This window comes from Neomonachus schauinslandi, chromosome 6, assembly GCF_002201575.2.
Source record: "Neomonachus schauinslandi chromosome 6, ASM220157v2, whole genome shotgun sequence".
Classification (NCBI taxonomy): Eukaryota; Metazoa; Chordata; class Mammalia; order Carnivora; family Phocidae; genus Neomonachus; species Neomonachus schauinslandi.
In genome coordinates this window covers 46,006,212-46,028,114 of record NC_058408.1, presented here as the reverse complement: position 1 = coordinate 46,028,114, position 21,903 = coordinate 46,006,212, and the positions used below count along the sequence as shown (strand labels likewise).

Genomic DNA, 21,903 nt, shown 5'->3' with positions numbered 1-21,903 from the left:
GAAATATTGTATTTATTTTCTTGATAACCACATTACACTGTTAATGCATGCTGAATAACAAACACAATTCAGAGATCTTCTTATATGAAGAATTCTGAAGCTATAGGTTGCCCAAATTTTCATCATTTTTTTAAGATTTATTTATTTTAGAGAGAGAAAGAGAGAGAGTGCAATCAGGGGGAGGGGCAGAGGGAGACAGAGTGAGAGAGAAGCAGACACCCTGCTCAGCGCTAGCCCGATGCAGGACTCGATCTCACAACCATGAGATCATGACCTGAGAGGAAATCGAGAGTGGGAGGCTTAGCCCACTGAGCCACCCAGGCACCCCTCATCATTTTTTTTTTTAATGTAAGTGCAGCAGTTTATTTAACTTTCATTTTGTTAGGTTTAACTCAAACATTCCAGGGTGAGGTGTGTTTGAATTCAGATGCCTTCACTCAACACATTAGATATTCTTCTAAGTGTCCAAGCCTTTTATTAACCACAGCTTGGCAAGATTGTTTTCTCGGTCTGTATCCAAATCATTACTAAAGGGGCAAAGCCCAGACTCGTGTGCCATGGCCCCAAGAACCCTCTCTTCATGCTTGCACTGCTCCATAACTGACAAGCTCATAGATTTTTCTCACATAATCAGATGAGGAATAAGCTGAATATCCTCTTTACAATAATGATAAAGTCCTAGCTCACAGGAAACTAACCCATCCTGGAAATACAAAACTCACTCAGGTGAAATACTTGGTTAATGGAGATTTGTTACATAACTTGATTCATTCTAGAGTCTGGCTTTAATTTCAGCACTTCTTTTCATCCTCACTTTTCAAGTGGGTTGGTACTCATTGCAGCATGGATATTCTGACATCCCCATGATTTAAGTAAAAAGCAAGTGCCAAGATTTCTTTTTAAAGAGGATCTAGAGATATCTCGAGATTCCCCCCCCCTCCTTTTCATGTAGCTTTTCATGCCTTTCTAAATATTTTTTTCTTAACATGATCAGCATTATAGTAAGCAACTAGATCAAAAGGAAAAAAATAAAATACAGAGAAATTAAGGGGAAACTGTGGCCATATGAAGCTAACCAGGTTATCAGCGTATGAAAATTTCTAATACCTGAGAGAATTCTCACAGAACTGCTAAGGTTGACAGGCCAGCCGTCTTTAAGCCAGGTAATCGAAGGCAGGGGGATTCCTGAAGCTTCACAAGTCAGAGACACTGAGTTCTTTTCCACGACACTGATATTTTCAGGTATCCCATGGTTTCCTGTGATGGCTGGAGGGGCTGTATGGTAGAACAAATAAGAAAAGGAAAAGAAATTATCTAATATATATCAAACACCAAATCCTCAACAGCCTATGGTTAATAAGATGACTTCCATCATTTCCTGGTCAACAATAAGCAAAATAAGCAATTAAAACAATAAGCTTATTAGAAGTAGCAATATTTTTAGTGTGACATTCTTGGAAGTAAAAACGTTGCTTCTTCCCCACTCATAGCAGTAAAGGACTTTCATATTGTTATTCTATTGGTGGTGAATGATCTTCTATGAGTCACTCAGCTTGTCTGGTAAATCTCTAATATGGATTCATGACCTTCTTATAGGCAGAATTTTCTAACAAATAAATCTAATCCTAAAAATTAAAATATTCTAACAAAAAAGATGCTTAATATTAAAACTTCTTCTCTTTTACATTCTGATTATGTTAGCTTTGGCTAACATATTTGCTGCAAACTACAGGATATTAATACTGGACTTTGTGCATGTCCTAATTGAAGTTATAAGATTGTGTCTTATAAATTTATCATTGTTTCTGTAGATTTAAAAATTGCAGGGGCACCTGGGTGGCTCAGTCAGTTAAGCATCTGACTCTTGATTTCAACTCAGGTCTTGATCTCAGGGTTGTGAGTTCAAGCCCCCGTGAGTTAAAAAAAAAAAAAATGCAATTCCTAGAGACTCTATCCAAAAACTGTTAGAACTAATAAATGAATTCATTAAAGTTGCAGGATACAAAATCAATACATAAAATCTATTGCATTTTTATACATTAATAATGAAACACATAAAGTGAAAGTAAGAAAACAATCCTATTTACAATTCCATCAAAAAGAATAAAATACATGGAATAAATTAATCATAGAAGAAAAAGACCTGTGTGTTGAATACTACAATAATGAAAGAAACTGAAGAAGGCACAGATAAAAGGACTGAGGAATAATATTGTCAAAATGTCCATACTACCCAAAGTAATGCAATCTCTATTAAAATTCCAATGGCATTTTCCACAGAAATAGAATAAACAATCCTAAAATTTATATGTAACCACAAAGGACCCCAAATAGCCAAAGCAATCTTGAGAAAGAACAGAGCTGGAGGCATCACACTCCCTAATTTCAAACTATTCTACAAAGCTATAGTAATTAAAACAGTATGGTATTGGCATAAAAACAGACACATAAATCAACGGTACAGAATGGAGAGCCCAGAAATAAACCCACTCATATATGGTTAATCATTTTACAACAAAGGAGCCAGGAATATCTGATGGGGGAAAAGACAGTCTCTTCATTGAATGGTGCTGGGAAAAATTGGATAGCCAAATGCAAAAGAATGAAACCGGACCACTATCTTACACCATACATAAAAAAAATTAAAAAAAAAAAAAAAAAACCAAATTAAAAGGAAAAAAAAAAATAGGGGGGAGGGGCAAACTATTTTTGTTTTTAGTTTAAATAAACTGAAAAAAAAAGAAAAAATTAAAATTGCAATTCAAATTATATGTATACAAATAACTGTCCCTAAGTACATGTATGCTTGGTCTATTCCTATTGACATTTATGACTCATTAATTAGAATATTAAAGCTAACTTCAGAACAACTCATGAGCAACTGATGTTTAGTCAGTAAATTCTAAGGAACCAAGGCTTATACTAACCAAGACAGCAAATCTGGAAAACAGAGAATCAAGGAATATTACTTAGGATAGCACTGGTTCAAAAGTACTTGAAGAAGACAATTAGAGAATTAAATCTACTTTACTATGTACTTTTCTAAGAGAATTTCCAATATATGCCTGTTTCAGCAAGGTAAGAAATGGGAGGTCAAGCATAAAAGGATAAGTGATGAGACTGGTCCAGAGAAAAGGTACATATGCAGAAAATCATAGACTATACATAAAAGATGCAACTCTTAAGGCTTATGTTTCCCATCCAGGATGCTATAGATTATAATGGCCACTGAATAGACTTATTGAGCTTCTTTATACTTACTATGTACACTTAAGTCATATTTTCTGTCAGTCATTCCTGCTACATTTACAGCAACACACACATAACGGCCTGTGTCAGATACATGAATGTTCTTCAGCTGAAGGATGCGACCTTCATCCAATATTTCCATTCCCCTTCCCTTGGTCAAAGGGCGGCCATCTTTCATCCAGGTCACTTTTGGTTGAGGAATACCCTGCACCTCACACTCCAAGGAAATACTCTTCCCTCGAGTAACAATGATTTCAGTAGGGTGGCTGCCACTATTGGATATAGTTGGTCGAACTGAAAAAAAAAAAAAAAAAAAAAAGAAAAAAATAGTAAAGTAGGAAATGTCTGCTTCAGGTCTTGCATAAGAATTCGTATCAGCCAAAGTTAAACTCATTTTTTATGTCGGAATATTAACTACTAAAGAAAAGACCCAGGGCTAACAGACAAAGCATTGCTATATTGAGAGGTAGAATTCCTCTCCAATGTTTCTAAATGTGTTCATGCTTAGAATAAAGCTTTAAACACAGTAAGAAAAGAATTCTGTGTTTGTTAATTTCCCTGATTTTTAACAAGTTATACAAATACCTGAACTTATCTTTCATAGCCCTAATTTACAGAAGCCTTCCTACTAACATTAAAATAGATACGGTAGCCTCGCTCACAATCAATTCCTTTCTTCCTTCTACACTCCACTACAGGAGTTGGAAAGCTGAGACTGTTTTTCATTCTTCTCTGAAAATTGAGGTGGCCACACGAATCAATTCAGGCCTATAAAATCTAAATAAAGGTCTGCCTGGTGGGCGTGGGGGATGAGGGGAATGGGGAGGCAATAATTTTGTTTCATATCATAGTTCATGTAAAGGTTAAATGAGATAATGTGAATATTTAAAACACTTTCAAATCTTACATAAATTAAATATTCTTTAAGATAGTTTTACATTTTGCAAATATACCCTATGATACAACACCATCTCTCCCCATTCCACACATCCACTATCCTGCCCCCAATACATTACAACCATATTGATGTGTCTTCTATTAGCATGCTGATGCAGAGTGCACAGCTGTATTGCTAAATGAATAACAGACAGAAATAAGCAATTGCTCTTTGTTTATGTCAGCACAGTTTAAATTTGTGAGTCTTATGATAGGTATATTATAACCATACTACCTTGAATGTATCTTAGAAGATATAAAGAAAAAGCAAAAAGGAAAGACAGAGAGATTAAAAGAAAGTCTGGCTAATCAATAACTTACTATAAACTTGCAGACTGTAGTCTTTCTTTGCAGTTCCAGCAATATTTGATGCCACACACATATACAGCCCTGCATCAGATTTTTCCGCAACTGAGATCTGTAACTGTCTGCCTCCAGATAAAGTTCTGACTCGCCCTGCAGAATCAGCCAGCACTGGGGAGCCTACAAAGAAGACAAAATGCCAGAATACGAAGCAAAAATATATAACATTTTGTGTACATACTCTGATAAGTACGTTTATTTACATCTTATTTCAAGAACCTAAAAGGCAGATGACACTGTAAAATAATCCTATGCAAAAAGGAGAAGAAGGCAGGAGAGGAGAGGCAGGAGGAAGAGGAGATATTTATCAAGATTATCTACTGCAGGGGTGCCTGGGTGGCTCAGTCGTTAAGTGTCTGCCTTTGGCTCAGGTCATGATCCCAGGGTCCTGGAATCGAGTCCCGCATCGGGCTCCCTGCTCGGCGGGAAGCCTGCTTCTCCCTCTCCCACTCCCCCTGCTTGTGTTCCCTCTCTCACTGTCTCTCTGTCAAATAAATAAATAAAATCTTAAAAAAAAAAAAAAGATTATCTTCTGCAAATTTTTTTTCAATCAGTATTACATTTGAAAGCATACTTAGAAAAATAAAGTAAAATCTTAAAACAATAAAACAAAATGATTTTAAAAATCAACTAAAAATATTGGGCACCTGGGTGGGTCAGTGGGTTAAAGGTCTGCCTTCACCTCAGGTCATGATCCCAGGGCCCTGGGATGGAGCCCCGAGTCAGGGTCCCTGCTCAGTGGTGAGTCTGATTCTCCCTCTCCCTCTCCCATCTCTTTTGCTCTCACTCTCAAATAAATAAATAAAATCTTTAAAAAAATCAACTAAAAATATAGATTATCTGTCTGATACTTAATGGATACAAATAAATATTTATTAATGAATAAATTGAAAATTTGTTTAACTACAGAGTTCAGTCTTAACATACATTGCAAAACTGTCACAAATACAGCAAAAATGTTATAGAAAATATTTTTTAAAGCTTATTCTAAAGAAGATAAAAGAATTCTTTGAATGGTGGATTCTTGACCATTATAGCCACCCTATAATGCATTAGATTATAAAGTAATCAACTAATACAGAAAGTTAATTTTTTTCTGGAGAACAGTTTCAAAATTAAAGATTTTCAGCTATATAGTGTAGAAGTTATCACATGCTACACATTTAATATAAAGCAATCATACTATCTAATATTTTAGTATGAAAACCCCAGAAAAGTTTGTTAATAAAATGGTATGTTTGTCAAACAAAATATAGATTCATTTAACATTTATTTTAATCTTAAAAATGTTGAGGATGAAAACTGACCTTTCTTCTTCCAAATGAGATTTGGGGGCGGAATACCACTTGATTCACACAATAAACTAATGAGATTCCCTTCAATGACTGTAAGTTGAGCAAGTTCATCAGAACCATAAATATTTGGTGGCACTGAAAGATGAAAAAATGAAAAAATATTATATTTACATTAACTTTACATTAAATTTCCTTTACACTCAATGACATAAGGAAATAATTAGCCCTTGAGGTTGACATATCGATAGCACATTAAAAGTCAACCGTAAGACATAGAAAAATACTTATTAGCAGACTTCCCGTTTTCACAGATAGAAACTTAATTAACAAAATATTCAGAAGCTAATGTAGTGTAGATAATTAGACTTTTTGCATCAGAAAACTAAAGCACCTACCAAATTTACACTTAATTGTCTTTTCTGCTCAGCCAGTTTTTTTTTTTTTATTTAAAGATTTTATTTATTTGTTTGACAGAGAGAGATACAGCGGGAGAGGGAACACAAACAGGGGGAGTGGGAGAGGGAGAAGCAGGCTTCCCGCGAAGCGGGGAGCCCGATGTGGGGCTCGATCCCAGGATCCTGGGATCATGACCTGAGCCAAAGGCAGACGCTTAATGACTGAGCCACCCAGGCACCCCTCAGCCAGTTTTGATGTCTTAGCTGCTGAACAGAACTGGAAAACAGGCTTACAACATTATGGTAAAGGACAGACACAGGGGTTTGATCCAAGAAATGGATATGTTATTAGAATGCACAGCCTGCCTCCCCACTGTCCTCTAGTTTCTCTTTGGAACGTTTATGTGAACCCTGACTACCCACGCTCCTCTCAAGAAGGCCAAGTCTGCCTTTGCTGGCTGAACTCTCCTCCCAAGATGCTTCTCTGGCTGCAATATTATCAGGTGGCAGATGCTTGCTCTCCCAAGCTCCTGGGAGTTGAGGAGGGAAAATCCTCCTCCCCCATCAATGTAGCTTCCAGTCATTGTTCAACTTCAACTGCCCCCATGTGAAAACCTCCTCCTTTGAGGCTCATGCCACCAAGTTACTTCTCTTTCTCCCTCACCATCATCTGTGAACCTGCCATTCTTTTTCTATTCACTGAGCAATTTGGTACTTGTTTTTATCTTTCTCCTTCACATGGAGACCGGGCATTCTTCTGTATGAACACAACATCTGCATGTATATCCAGTCTGACCACCGTGGCTACTCACTTCCTTGATCTGCTCATCCCTTTCTCCACCATGTTCATCATCTAGAACATTTCTCCTACTGCTCCATCCTTAATAGCTTTCACTCAATTATTCCCAATTCTCACTTCATCGACCCAACTGAATCTCAAGTCTTTTCATCTCTCAGAAACTTCCCAATCCAGCTGCCTACTCTTGTTTACTGACTTTTCCATCCAGCTTAGATTTCATGATCAATAATTTCAACTACTCCTTTGCCAATAATCTCAACTGCCGTGCACTCTTGCCCTTCCTGTTTTGCAACACTCTTCCTCTGGATGAACCCTACAGTTAGTTTACTCTGTCATCTCCCATACCACAGATGGAAAGTTCTGCAGAAGAAAATGACAATTACATAGATTGCCATTACTATAAGTACACCATCTCCAACCTCAATTCTACCCTCCTCTACTCCCATGGCTTCCATTGACACAAATACTTGCAAATCTGTATCTGTAATGCAGACCCCATCTGAGGTCTAGAGTTTTGTATCTGACTACTAAACATCTCAATGTGGATACATCAGAGGCACTTTCAAACTTGACTTGCCCACAGCTGAACCCAGGCACCTTTGTTCCTTTTCTGAGGGAAGGACACTGCTGTCCACATGGCCCAGCTGGCCAACCCACAACAACTTCCATCCTCTACTCTTCTTCTTTTCACACCTATCCATGTAATCAATTAATCCTGTTAATTCAGTTTCTTAAATACTACTAGAGTTTATCTGTTTTATTCCCCAAATACAGATCTAAACATCCCAGTCCTTCTTTAAATCCCTTTAACACTAACCTATTTATAATTGATCTTCAGTTAATTATATATAATCACACTTACCCCAAATGTTGACATTATAGTTTTTCTCAGTTTTTCCAGCAACATTTGTTGCCTCACAAGTGTAACGACCAGTGTCTTGAACTTGAGCCTCTTCAATCTAAAAATAAAACCATGCTTTGAAACCTCAGTTTCTATTTCATAATTGGAGTTTTTCTATTAATGTTATTTGTGACTTCTTATTTTTCATGAGTATTCTAAAGGTTTTCAAACATATAGAAAGGAAAGAGAATAGTAAAGCATATGACTATATGCCCATCATCCACATTCAACACAAATCAAAATTCAACAATTTTCATCTATATCATACTTTGTTTTAATCTAATTAATATTAGTGACTGAAGGTCTAGAACGGCCTCTTAAATATAATTAAATAAAATTCAGATAAAATAACAAGAAAACACAATTTCTGAATAAGTTATTTAGGGCTTTAATATAGATAACCTTTATATAGCTAGGCTATTGTTCAGTAAAATAACACCTTTATTATTGGTTTATTACATGTCTTCTCCCTATTCTGGATTTGTAAGCTTCTTTTTTTAAAATTTTTATTTAAATTCTAGTTAACGTACAGTGCAATATTGGTTTTAGGAGTAGAATTCAGTGATTCATCACCTACATACAACACCCAGTGCTCATTATAACACTGGGTGCCCTCCTTAACACCCATCACCCATCTGGCCCATTCCCCACTCACTTCCCTCCATCAACACTCAGTTTATTCTCTTTCAGAGTCTCTTGTGGTTTGTTTCTCTCTCTCTCTTTTCCCCCCTCTCATATGTTCATCTGTTTTGTTTCTTAAATTCTACATATGAGCGAAATAATATGATATTTGTCTTCTCTCTAACTGACTTGTTTCACTTAGCATAATACATTCTAGCTCCATTCACATTGCTGCAAATAGCAAGACTTCATTTTTTTTGATGGCTGAGTAATAGTCCATTGTGTATATATATATATATGTATATATATACCACATCTTCCTTATCCATTCATCAGTCGATGGACATTTGGGCTCTCTCCATAGTCTAGCTCTTGTTGATAGTGCTGCTATAAACAGTGGGGTGCATGTACCCCTTTGAATCCATATTTTTGTATCCTTTGGGTAAATACCTAGTAGTGTAATTGCTGGATTATAGGGTGGTTCTATTTTTAACTTTTTGGGGAACCTCCATACTGTTTTCCAGAGTGGCTGCATCAGTTTGCATTCCCACCTACAGTATAAGAGGGCTCCCCTTTCTCCACATCCTTGCCAATACTTTTTGTTTTCTGTGTTGTTAATTTTAGCCATTCTCACAGGTGTGAGGTGATACCTCCCTGTAGTTTTGATTTGTATTTCCTTGATGATATTGAGCATTTTTTCATGTGTCTGTTAGCCATCTGGATGTCTTCTTTGGAAAAATGTCTATTCATGTCTTCTGCCCGTATCTTAACTGGATTATTTGTTTTTTGGGTGTTGAGTTATTTTTTTAAAGATTTTTTTTTTTTTTATCTGTCAGAGAGAGAGAAAGCACAAGCAGGGGGAGCGGCAGGCAGAGGGAGAAGCAGGCTCCCTGCTGAGCAGAGAGCCCGATGTGGGACTTGATCCCAGGACCCTGGGATCATGACCCGAGCTGAAGGCATACATTTAACTGACTGAGGCGCCCAGACATCCCTGGGTGTTGAGTTATATCAGTTCTTTATATATTTTGGATACTAACCCTTTATCAGATATGTCATTTGCAAATATCTTCTCCCATTCCATAGGCTACCTTTTAATTTTGTTGATGGTTTCCTTCACTGTGCAGAAGCTTTTTATCTTGAAGAAGTCCCAATAGTTCATTTTTCTTTTGTTTCCCCTACCTCCAGTGACTTGTCTAGTAAGAAGTTGCTATGGGGGCACCTGGGTGGCTCAATTGGTTGAGTGTCTGACTCTTGGTTTCAGCTCATGTCATGATATCAGGGTCATGGGATTGAGCCCCACATCGGGTTTTGTGCTCAGTGGGGAGTCTGCTTGGGATCCTCTCCCTGTCCATCTTCCTCTGCTGCTCTCCCCCCACCTCAAATAAATATAAATCTTGAAAAAAAAAAAAGTTGTTATGGCCGAGGTCAAAGAGGTTGCTGCCTGTGTTCTCCTCAAGGATTTTGATGGTTTCCTGTCTCACACTTAGGTCTTTCATCCATTTTGAATTTACTTGGGTGTATGATGTAAGAAAATGGTCCCAGTCTCATTCTTCTTCATGTTGCTGTCCAGTTTCCCAACACCATTTGTTGAAGAGACCGTCTTTTTCCCATTGAGTATTCTGTCCTGTTTTGTTGAAGATTAGTTGATCATATAGTTCTGGGTCCATTTCTGGGTTTTCTACTCTGTTCCACTGATCTCTGTGTCTGTTTTTGTGCCAGTACCATTCAGTCTTGATGACTACAGATTTGTTATACAGCTTGAAGTCCAGAATTGTGATGCCTCCAGCTTTTCTTTTCTTTTTCAGGACTTTGGTTACTCAGGGTCTTTTGTGGTTTCATACAAATTTTAGGATTGTTTATTCTAGCTCTGTGAAAAATGCTGGTGGTATTTTGATAGGGATTGCATTAAATGTGTAGATAGCTTTGGGTAGTAGAGACATTTTAACAATGTTTATTCTTCCAATCAATGAACATGGAATGGATTGGAAGAACAAATCCAGTGCTCCAAGAATGGAGCATGAGCATTTTCTTTCTGTCCTCTTCAATTTCCTTCATAAGTGTTCTATACTTTTCAGAGTACAGATTTTTTACCTCTTTGGTTAGGTTTATTCCTAGGTATCTTATGATTTTTGGTGCAATTGCAAATGTGACTGATTCCCTGATTGCTTTTTGTGCTGTTTCATTATTGATGTATAGAAACACAACAGATTTCTGCACATTGATTTTATATCTTGCAACTTTGTTGAATTCATGCATTAGTTCCAGCAATTTTTTCGTGGAGTCTTTCAGGTTTTCTACATAGAGTATATCACGTCATCTGTAAATAGTGAAAGTTTGACTTCTTCCTTGCCTATTTGGATGCCTTTTATTTCTTTTTGTTGTTTGATTGCTGAGGCTAAGAATTCCAGTACTATGTTAAGTAGTAATGGCAAGAGTGGACACCCTTGTCTTTTTCCTGACCATAGGGGAAAGGTTCTCAGTTTTTCCCATCGAGGATGATATTAGCTGTGGGTCTTTTATATATGGCCTCTATGATGTTAAGGTATGTTTCATCTAGCCCTATTTTGTTGAGGGTTTTTTTTTTTCTTTAATCAAGAAAGAATGCTGGGGTGCCTGGGTGGCTCAGTCGTTAAGCTCTGCCTTTGGCTCAGGTCATGATCTCAGGGTCCTGGGATCAAGCCCTGCATCGGGCTCCCTGCTCTGTAGGAAGTCTGCTTCTCCCCCTCCCACTCCCCCTGCTTGTGTTCCCTCTCTCGCTGTGTCTCTCTCTGTCAAATAAATAAATAAAATCTTTAAAAAAAAAAAAGAATGCTGTATTTTGTCAAATGCTTTTTCTGTATCTATTGACAGGATATTATCCTTTCTTTTATTGATGTGGTGTATCACATTGATTGTTTGTGAATACTGAACCACCTCTGAAGCCCAGAAATAAATCCCACTTGGTCATGGTGAATAATTCTTTTAAAGTACTGTTGAATTCCATTTGCTAGTATTTTATCAAGAATTTTTGCATTTATGTTCCTCAGGGATATTGGCTTGTAAATCTCCTCTTTTAAAAAATTTAAATTCAATTACTTAACATATATTATTTGTTTCAGGGTTACAGGTCTGTGATTCATCAGTTTTATACAATACCCAGTGCTCATTACAACATATACCCTCCCCAATGTCCATCACCCAGGTACACCATCCCTCCATCCCCCACCCCTCCAGCAACCCTCAGTTTGTTTCCTATGATTAAGAGTCTCTTATGGTTTGTCTCCCTCTCTGGTTTCATCTTGTTTCATTTTTTTCTCTCTTCCCCTATGATCTTCTACCTTGTTTCTTAAATTCCATATATCAGTGAGATCATATGATACTTATCTTTCTCTGATTGATTCATTTTGCTTAGCATAATACCCTCTAGTTCCAGCCATGTCATTGCAAATGGCAAGATTTCGTTTTTTGATGGCTGCATAATATTCCATTATATATATATATATACACACACACACACCCCCCCCCACATCTTTATCCATTCATCTGTCAATGGACATCTGGGCTCTTTCCATACTTTGGCTGTTGTGGACATTGCTGCTATAAACATTGGGATGCATGTGCCCCTTCGGATCACTACATTTGTATCTTTGGGGTAAATACTTAGTAGTGCAATTGCTGGGTTGTAGGGTAGCTCTATTTTCAACTTTTTGAGGAACCTCCATACTGTTTTCCAGAGTGGCTGCACCAGCTTGCATTCCCACCAACAGTATAAGCAGGTTCCCCTTTCTCTGCATCCTCGCCAACATCTGTCGTTACCTGACTTGTTAATTTTAGCCATTCTGACTGGTGTGAGGTGGTATCTCATTGAGGTTTTGATCTGTATTTCCCTGATGTTGAGTGATGTTGAGCATTTTTTCATGTGTCTGTTGGCCATTTGGATGTCTTCTTTGGAGAAATGTCTGTTCGTGTCTTCTGCCCATTTCTTCATTAGATTATTTGTTGTTTGGGTGTTGAGTTTGGTAAGTTCTTTATAGATTTTGGATACTAGCCCTTTATCTGATATGTCATTTGCAAATATCTTCTCCCATTCTGTCGGTTGTCTTTTGGTTTTGTCGACTGTTTCCTTTGCTGTGCAAATGCTTTTTATCTTGATGAAGTCCCAACAGTTCATTTTTGCTTTTGTTTCCCTTGCCTTTGGAGATGTGTCTAGCATGTAATTCTTTTTAGTAGGATTTTTGTCTAGTTTTGGAATCAAAGTAATGCTAGCCTCATTGAAGGAGTTTAGAAATTTTCCTTCCATTTCTATTTTTTGAAACAGTTTGAGAAGGATAGGTATTAATTTTTCTTTAAATTTCTGGTAGAATTCCCCGGGGAAGCCATTTGGCCTTGGACTTTTGTTTGTTGGAAGATTTTTGAATACTGATTCAATTTTCTTTGCTGGTTATGGGTCTGTGCAAATTTTCTATTTTGTCCTGTTTCAGTTTTGATAGTTTGTATGTTTACAATCTAGGAATCTAGGAATTTGTCCATTTCTTCCAGATTGCCCAGTTTGTTGGCACATAATTTTTCATAATATTCTCTTATGATTATTTGTATTTCTGTGGTGTTGGTTGTGTTCTCTCCTCTTTCATTTGTGATTTTATTTACTTGGGGCCTTTCTCTTTTCTTTTTGATAAGTCTTGGCCATAGCAATGTTTTTCTAGATATGTCTCCTGAGGCAAGGGAAATAAAAGCAAAAATAAACTGTTGGGCGTTCATCAAGATAAAAAGCTCTGCACAGCAAAAGAAACAATAAACAAAACTAAGAGGCAACCTACAGAATGGGAAAAGATATTTGCAAATGACATATATGATAAAGCGTTAGTATCCAAAATATATAAAGAACTGATACAACGCAACACCCAAAAAACAAATAAGCCAGTAAAAAATGGGCAGAAGACATGAACAGACATTTCACCAAAGAAGACATACAGATGGCCAATAGACACATGACTCATTCATCATCAGAGAAATACAAATCAAAACTACAATGAGGTATCACCTCACACCTGTCAGAATGGCTAAAATAAAAAACACAAAGAACAAGTGTTGGCAAGGTTGTGGAAAAAGCAAAACTCTCGTACTGTTGGTGGGAATGCAAGCTGGTGCAGCCATTCTGGAAAACAGTATGGAGTTTCCTCAGAAAGTTAAAAATAGAACTACCCTATGATCCAATCATCACACTACTGGATACCTACACCAAAAATACAGAAACACTAATTCAAAGTGACACATGCACCCCTATGTTTATGGCAGCATTATTTATAATAGCCAAATTATGGAAGCAGTCCAAGTGCCCACTGATAGATAAATGGATAATGGAGATTTTATATATATATATATATATATATATATATATATACACACACACACACACACACACACATATATATATGAGATATATATATATCTGACATATGTGATCACATATCATATATATGTAGGAATGGAATGTTATTCAGCCATAAACAAGAATGAAATCTGGCCATTTGCAACAACATGGATGTAGCTAGAGGGTATAACATTAAATTAAGTAAGTCCATCAGAGAAAGACAAATGCCAAATGATTTCACTTATATGTGAAATTTTAAAACAAAACAAATGAACAAAGGGAAAAGAAGAGAAAGAGAAACAAACCAAGAAACAGATTCTTAACTATACAGATCAAAATGATGGTCACCAGAGGAGAGGTTGGTGGAGGGATGGGTGAAATAGGTAAAGGGGATTAAGGAGGGCACTTGTTGTGATGAGCACTGGGTGTTGTATGTAAGTGATGAATCACTATATTGTACACCTGAAACTAATAAAACACTGTATGTTAACTATACTGGAATTAAAATAAAAACTTAATAAAGAAGATGTATTGATTTCCTAGTGTGTTCCAGGCAAAATAACACGGTAAGAATCTATTACTTTACCTGGTTGTGGATGTGCATGAATTGTTTTGGGAAATGCACAGGTAAGATAGTCTTAACTGACCAATTTTGTCTGAGTTCTGTAGAAGTTTTTATTTCCATGAGGTCCTCTCTGTACACCCCTCAGTGGGACCTGCACATTTCAGGGTGACTGGCCAGTCTCTGTGGTAGAAATTCAATAGATCCCAGGATTTCTTCACCCTCACCTTTCTTTTGGCTTCCCAAACTTATTGAGATCTGTGCCCTGAAGAAATCAACTTCTAAACTCTGAAATTTGCCAAGACATTTCTAATCACACATAGCTCTCCCCGCCCAGTGCTGGGACTTGTGTTCATACAATTGTCTCCCTCTGTCATTTGGTCAGAGCAGGGGTTTGAGAATACTACCAGTTGATTTCTAGAGCTCTGGGTCTGCCTCTGAGCATGGCCAGTGCTTTTTTCTTTTCTCCCCTATATAGCTCAATTGACTTATCCTACTTTCCTCCACCAGTTTTTCCAGCTTTTCCTTCTTTACCCAGCTCCACTATTCCAGATTATAATTCCTAAAATCTCTACTTGGTTGCCTCTAACACACAACTTCATATTCCCTCCCATTCCCTCCCATGTTTCTGCTCTCCTTATATAAGCTTCTCAGCTTCCTATGTGCTGATACCATCATCCATTTCTCAAGACTCCCTTTGTTTGCCAGTAATAACCTTCCTTTACCAAGAGGCTATGTGGTAGAGTGGTTAGTAGCATGAGTTTTAAAGCTAAACTCCCTGTATTCAAATCCCATTTCTGACACTTAGTAACTGTGGGCAGATTACTTAGCCATTCTTTCAATTTCTCAATAGGGTTATTATGAGGACTTTATAAACATTCCAATAGCTTATTACTTCCTGAATACTAATTCCTTTGTATTTTTTAAAGATTATTTATTTATTTATTTGAGAGGGAGGGAGAGAGAGAGAGCAAGTGAGAACATAAGAGCAGGGGGAAGAAGAAGCAGACTCACCGCTGAGCAGAGAGCCTGACTCAGCTTGATCCCAGCACCCTGAGATCAAGACCTGAGCCGAACGCAGACGCTTAACCTACTGAGCCACCCAGATGTCCCCTGAATCCCAATTCCTTAAACTGGTTTTCAATGTTAGCTCTTATTTCACTCAAATCAACATTGTCAATATTATTTCCAAATATTCACTTGGTTAAATTCCCTGTTTCAGCCACACTAGCTTACTTGCTTTCCTTAATCAGGCCTTTTGTCCCATCTACACATAAAAAGCCAAGTAGCCTTCCAAGATTTCCAGGCAACCACAGCCTCACCTTTCACTATCCTCCTAAAATGTATTACCTGTACCATCCAAATAGTAATTAACTCACACTTATAGTACGTACTGCATTTTCAATGGAACTGTTAATTTTCATCTTTTTATGCAAACTTGGAAGAAACTGAGGGTAGGAAATGTGTCTGTTTTTCACATCATATGCAGAGCACCTAGAATGGGTATTTATTTGCTGAGTAGTTGAATGACTAAAAATGAAGCACTCGTTAGAATAGTTCTATATTTTCCCAAAAGCATTTTTGGATGGCTTCTGGCTACAAATATGGATAGAAAAATATCTAAATCTTCCTAAGCGTAAAGTTTTAAAATATTACAAACCTCATTAATAAAAGGGTACCTATAATTTTACAAGATGAAATTAGAACACTTGTAGACAGGCATGTTTACAACCAAAGCCATGAGCTTAGGAATAATATAAGAAGAAGTAAATGAATCTCTAGGCTTACCTTTAACACAGTTCCATTTTCAGAGATACTGAGGCCTGGTTTCTTCAGCAACGGGCGGCCATCCTTTAACCAAGTCAAAGTAGGTGGGGGGATAGCGTCACTCTGACATAGTAACTCCACAGCTTGGCTAATGAGGACAGAGATGTTCTGTTCTTCTCCCATAATATTTGGTGGAACTAAGTGAAAGAAGGGTTTTCCCTCAGGATAAAACAGGCCAACACACTGTTTATCTTTTTTAAGCATCAGGACATATACCAAATAACTTTATTAGTTCTTTTAAGATGTAGGATCACAATAATTCTAACATACCCTCGTTGCATCATTTGGTTCAGAATCAAATACTAAGAAATCACTGATTAATATGTTCCTATTGAACAGATATACTTTTCACTAACTTTTCACTTTAAGAAGTTTTAGAACTGGAAGTTCTCACCAAGTGCTTATTTCAGAAACTTTTTGAATTAGATGTTACTGCTTAAGATTTCCAAAGTAATAAATTACTCATGAAGCATTTTGGAAATAAATAACAATAATTAAAAGCATATATACTTTTGATATTTCTTTATATCTTTTGCAAAAGAAAATAAATTTTATAGACACAGAGGCAAAATTAAAAAATAGAATCGAAAGAGACCACCTAGCCCCACCTCATGGTATGTAAAACATGAAGTAGGTGACAGACAATAGCTTATTTGAAATAATGTGACTAATTTGTGGTAAAGCTAGGAGTTGAGTCTTCTGATTTGCAGTTTAGAGCTCTTTTTGGTTTTCCATGATGCCTTGTCAGCTTTCTATGGAATAAAGACCATGTGGGATAAATGACACAATAAAGAACAAAATGAAAGCAGTGACCAGCTGTATAACATATAATTACATAAAAAGAGGAAATGAGTTGAGATTTTAATGAGATTAAAATTAGAATCCCCTGGCTATCAAGCTTGTCAGATGTTGAAATGTGTTCTTGGAGAAGTCTAAGGAATCTCCTTCCCTTGGGTGTATTAAAATATAGAGTAAACAATCATTTGTCTCAGATGGTTTAGGTACAGTCCTGCCAAGAATGAGAGGGTTTGCTCCATAACCTCTCAAGGACTCTTTCAGGACTGTATTTATAATAATTCAAAAAACACAAACTAACGATGAAATCAGGCCTGTTATAAAGGGCCACTGAAAAAACAGAGAGGAATTTCCTTGGCCACTTCTCACTAAATCCCATAACTATTCAGGATTGTAGGAAATGTACCATATTTTTAGTATTTTTTTCTTTTAATAAGAAAGGTTAAGCTGCACTGAAATGAATCCTAAGGGACTTTCCAAATGCTTTGATATAAATAAGATTTTTGTGGTAAGGATTGTTATTATAGTTCATTAGCCATTGTTTCAGGCTGGATCCTGCAGCATGTGGCAAAATGACAATGACTGCAATAGGTTTTGATGAGTAACACTGCAGTTCTGTAACCAGGAGGTTTCTCTGCTACCATGTCTCCTACAGAGGGAAAGGCATTAAACTAAAGGCCATTTTCTTGTACTGTTTCTGGATGCAGGATCTGTGCTAAATCCAAAGGAACTGATGTCATGATGCAAAGAAATGCCATGCACAATAGTTGGAATAGACTAATGGAGCTTTTGTGCAGAGATTCCTGATTCTGCTCAGTTTAATAGCACATAGACATCTGGCTCTCAATAAGCTTAAAGTAATCTATGGGGACCAGAAAACAGTGGAATTGTTTTTAATATGTGAGACATTAGATAAAAGATATACAACTAGTCTGTCTGAGATTAAAACTGCTATAATACTAGCAAAATCAGCACAATTAGTGCCATTTTCTAAGATATTATGAAAACAGATACATTCACCAGTCTTAGCACAGGAAGCCCTAAATAAAAGAGCCAATTTAACAGCTTGAAAGTAATTTCAGGTAAAGTCCGGTCTCAGTGGAAAAAAAGGACCGTAACTGCATAAAAATATGTTTATCTTAGAGTATTTATAGAATTTACAAAAAAGCATGAATTCTTTATGACTACTTGTAGAAGTAAAAGTCAGAAATAATTCAAGAAAGCAGAATGCTAATTTATTTCTAAATATTTTTCCTCCAATTATTTTTCTTTATGGCTAAATGAGTTGAATCAAGTTCAAAAAGAAACCAGACTTTTTTTTTAAATTGAGAGGAAAAATGCAAAAACAATAGAGTATTTGTTTCTTAAGGAACATAAATAAAAGCAAATCTAATTATAGCTGAGGATATATATTACTGAAATGCCTCTATGTTTTCTGTCCTTTCATTTCCAACTTTTTGTTTAGTCTGAGAAGAGAACGAGTCTCTACCCTTTAGATCTCAGCTTCCTTAGATGTTATCCTTACTTAGCTTTGTGGTTATATTGCTTAGGAAGGGGGGTATCATGTCTGTTTCTCATCCTATGCATTATACTTGTTAAATTTAATTATCAAAATCAGCACGGCTGTAGGGTTACACTTGTTGAGATGCTGGAGCATGTGTGATCTCTAACAAAGTTCTCTGAGCTTAGGTTTAAGTAAAGGTACGGGAATCTCAATCATTTAAAAACCCAATTCTCTTGTTTTAGCACCTCAGAATATAGTAAAATATACCCTGAATTTATACCAAGGGGAAATATTTTAATGAACTACTCTTGCAATTGTAAGGAAAGCTATTTTATCCACTGTCTACTCCTCTTATCACCCCCATACTCTACAATGTAAATCTGAGGGAGATTGGTCACTGGAGATGAACATTCATTAGGCTCCAATGAGACACGAGATTGTCAAGGTTATTGCTACAAATATAGGAATATAATATATGGAAATAATACTAATAGGGGAGCACAGATTGGAAACTAATTTCAGATTAAGAGTCTGAAATTTTACATTTCTTTAACTGCTTGCTGTGCACCTATATTCAAATGCTAAGCATATGTAAATGTTAGCTAACCATCTGACTTTTATAACAGAAGAAAGATCCCAGTTTTCAGACCAAAAGGGTGGTATGGAAATGGCTTGGCAAATGATAAAAAATAGTGAGTTTTTATGACTGCTGGAAAATACCAACTCTCTATCACCTCTCTGGTATACTTTTGACACCAACCCATGTAGAAACAGAAGGAGCCAATCCCAGATTTTCAGTCCTGACTAAAACCCAGCAAATACTCATGTCACCCCTCTGTTTGCTTGCTAATTATTGAAGGAGCTTTTGTATCACATACTTAGATTGACTGATGACATAAAACATAAAAACATAAAAATGACCCAGTTAGATTTAAGGGAAGGAGTAGATTCCCTGGGGTTGGACATTTTAGTCCCATCTGTTATCTGTGACACAGAGCACCAGCAAAGCTGGAGGCTGGATGTGGACCCATGTCTACTGCAGAAGCAATAGAAAAGAGAGAGCATAGAGAGCCCTTTGGTAGTTTACTAATGCCAACTGGGACTTTCAAGATCCATTAGATATGTAATTTAGCCATGTTGTAACAAGGTTTCTTTTTTTAATTAAAAAACTATGATTTATAAGTTACTTGTAATTGTTACATTTACTTTTGGCAAACTTATAAAGAGGAGTCAACTGACATGATCTGGAGGTAAAAAAAAAAAAGATCTATTTTGAATAGGAGTGAATACTTGGAAGTGAGGTGGGACTTAGAGAGGATTGTACACCTGAATGCAATTAACATAACACTGTATGTTAATTATACTGGAATTAAAATAGGAAAAACCTAGATACTCTTTGAGGGGCCATGGAGAAACAATTCCATTATTCCATGACCAAGGAATATAATGCAAATAAGACACTGAAAAAAGCCTAAAACAGCCCTAAATGCAAAGGTAAACTAAAATGTGGAATGAAAAACACATCCTACAAATGGAGGTCAATTAGGACTGAACTTTGTTGAGGAGGACTTCTGCTGTGATAAAATTAGACATGTCCTTTTGCACCTTATGGCTGCATCATAGGTAGGAAAAAACCTGAATTTTCTCTAAATTTATGCTTAACTTTTGCTTCTCAAATAGCCTTTAATTCATAGACATCGTATTGACTACAAAATATGCTGATTATAAATATAAAAGTAATAAAATCAAGTCTTTGAGTAGAATAGATCAAGAGAGCTACTTGAACAGATGCTCCCTTCAATGAGAAGATTATATCTTCCAAATTGCTAAACTGCTCTCCATAGTCATGCTCTTTAGAGTATTCTATGAAACCAACACCTAGCATTTTAATTTCTCAGAACTTTGAGAAAGGAAAATCAGACAAAGTCAAATATAAAGCAGAAAGGTAGAATTTGATTTGAATTGATACTATAGAATCATTTCTATTGCTCATGGTTCTTTATTGTCAACAACTCCCTTTAACTGCTTCAATGATTTTAGGAATTAAACACATCTATATTAGAACAGAAATAATTATTAAAATATTTCACCGTATACTCTGAGGTCAATGTCCCTTTGTTTTTCCCCAGCAGCATTCACTGCCACGCAGGTATATCTCCCAGTATCACTGATTTGAGCGCTGGTCAGTGCTACAATGCGGCCTCCAGACAGAACCTTTCAATGATAAGAAAGATAAATAGCCAACATGCCCCTCTGAGAAAAAGCCTTTTTTTCTCCTATTTTCTGAGGTTAATCAATTGACATTTGCCTCCAGAAAGATTTCCACTTGGATGTTTTATTTTATTTATTTTTCCACTTGGATATTTTAAAGTGGGCAAGCTTCATATAATCTACTTCTTATCCTCTCTTTGAAAGAAGCCTGTGAAAAGCTAGAACCAAACTCGGAAATAACCACTGAAAACAAGTCCCTATGTACAAAATCAAGTGAAGGTCCAATCTCATCCATCCTTACTGCAGAGAGAGAAAAAGCCACCAGGGGAAAAAGATGAGAAAAAGTGGGAATAAGAGCAGCTAATCTTCCTTCTAGTTTTCTTGGTTAGGATAAGTAAGAAGTTATAATTAATAGCAAAGTAGCAGCCAAATAAATTAATTAGTCGCATTCATGGCTCTTTTATCCCATTGGTCTAGTTGTACTTCTAAAATACTGACATTAACTCTGGATCTTCTATGGTCCCAAATTCTTCGAGCAGTGGATTTTTGAGAAAAACTAAAGTAGAATGGTGGGAAAACTAAGTTCTCTACTAGGCAAAATAAAATTAAAGTACACTTTAAAGGAGATATGTGTGCTTCTATAATTTTAATTTTGAGTCAATGTGAAGCACTTAAACTGCTTTCTCAGATTCAAATTTCATTTCTATAATGTTGCCTTTCTATTTTTTCTTACTTTATTACTTAATGTTTTTGTAAAATTAAATATACCCTATATGGTTCTCTAATTCATGAATGTTTCCAAACATTTTAATATAAATTTTAGGAGGAAATTCCTGTTTTTGTTGTTGATGAACACTTCTTTGTGCAAGGTATCTTTTGTGCTGGTGGCAGGGAATGGGGATGGGGAGGTAGGTAGAAAGTAAAACAAATGGTCAAAATATAGTATCTACATATGAAATAAAAGATTTCTTAGATGTACTGAGCTTTTAAAGAATTGTTTAGAAATCCCAATTGTGTGGCTATGGTAATTATGGATATAAATGTGTATATTTTTGGATAACCTTTGCTAATTCTTATTCTCCAAATCTTGTTAAC

The 21,903-nt window shown here is 36.4% G+C and overlaps 1 protein-coding gene across 1 annotated transcript in view; it reads right to left on the bottom strand.

The window, feature by feature from the left end:
- HMCN1 (hemicentin 1) overlaps positions 1-21,903 on the bottom strand; it is a 487,037-nt gene that overhangs the window by 129,618 nt on the left and 335,516 nt on the right. Inside the window, exons 40-46 of the mRNA XM_021682591.1 lie at positions 20,688-20,811; positions 16,260-16,435; positions 7,900-7,996; positions 5,856-5,978; positions 4,507-4,668; positions 3,262-3,543; positions 1,108-1,275 (exon numbers count right to left, since the gene is read on the bottom strand). Coding sequence (XP_021538266.1) covers positions 1,108-1,275; positions 3,262-3,543; positions 4,507-4,668; positions 5,856-5,978; positions 7,900-7,996; positions 16,260-16,435; positions 20,688-20,811 — 1,132 coding nt within the window. The remainder of the gene's footprint in view (positions 1-1,107; positions 1,276-3,261; positions 3,544-4,506; positions 4,669-5,855; positions 5,979-7,899; positions 7,997-16,259; positions 16,436-20,687; positions 20,812-21,903) is intronic.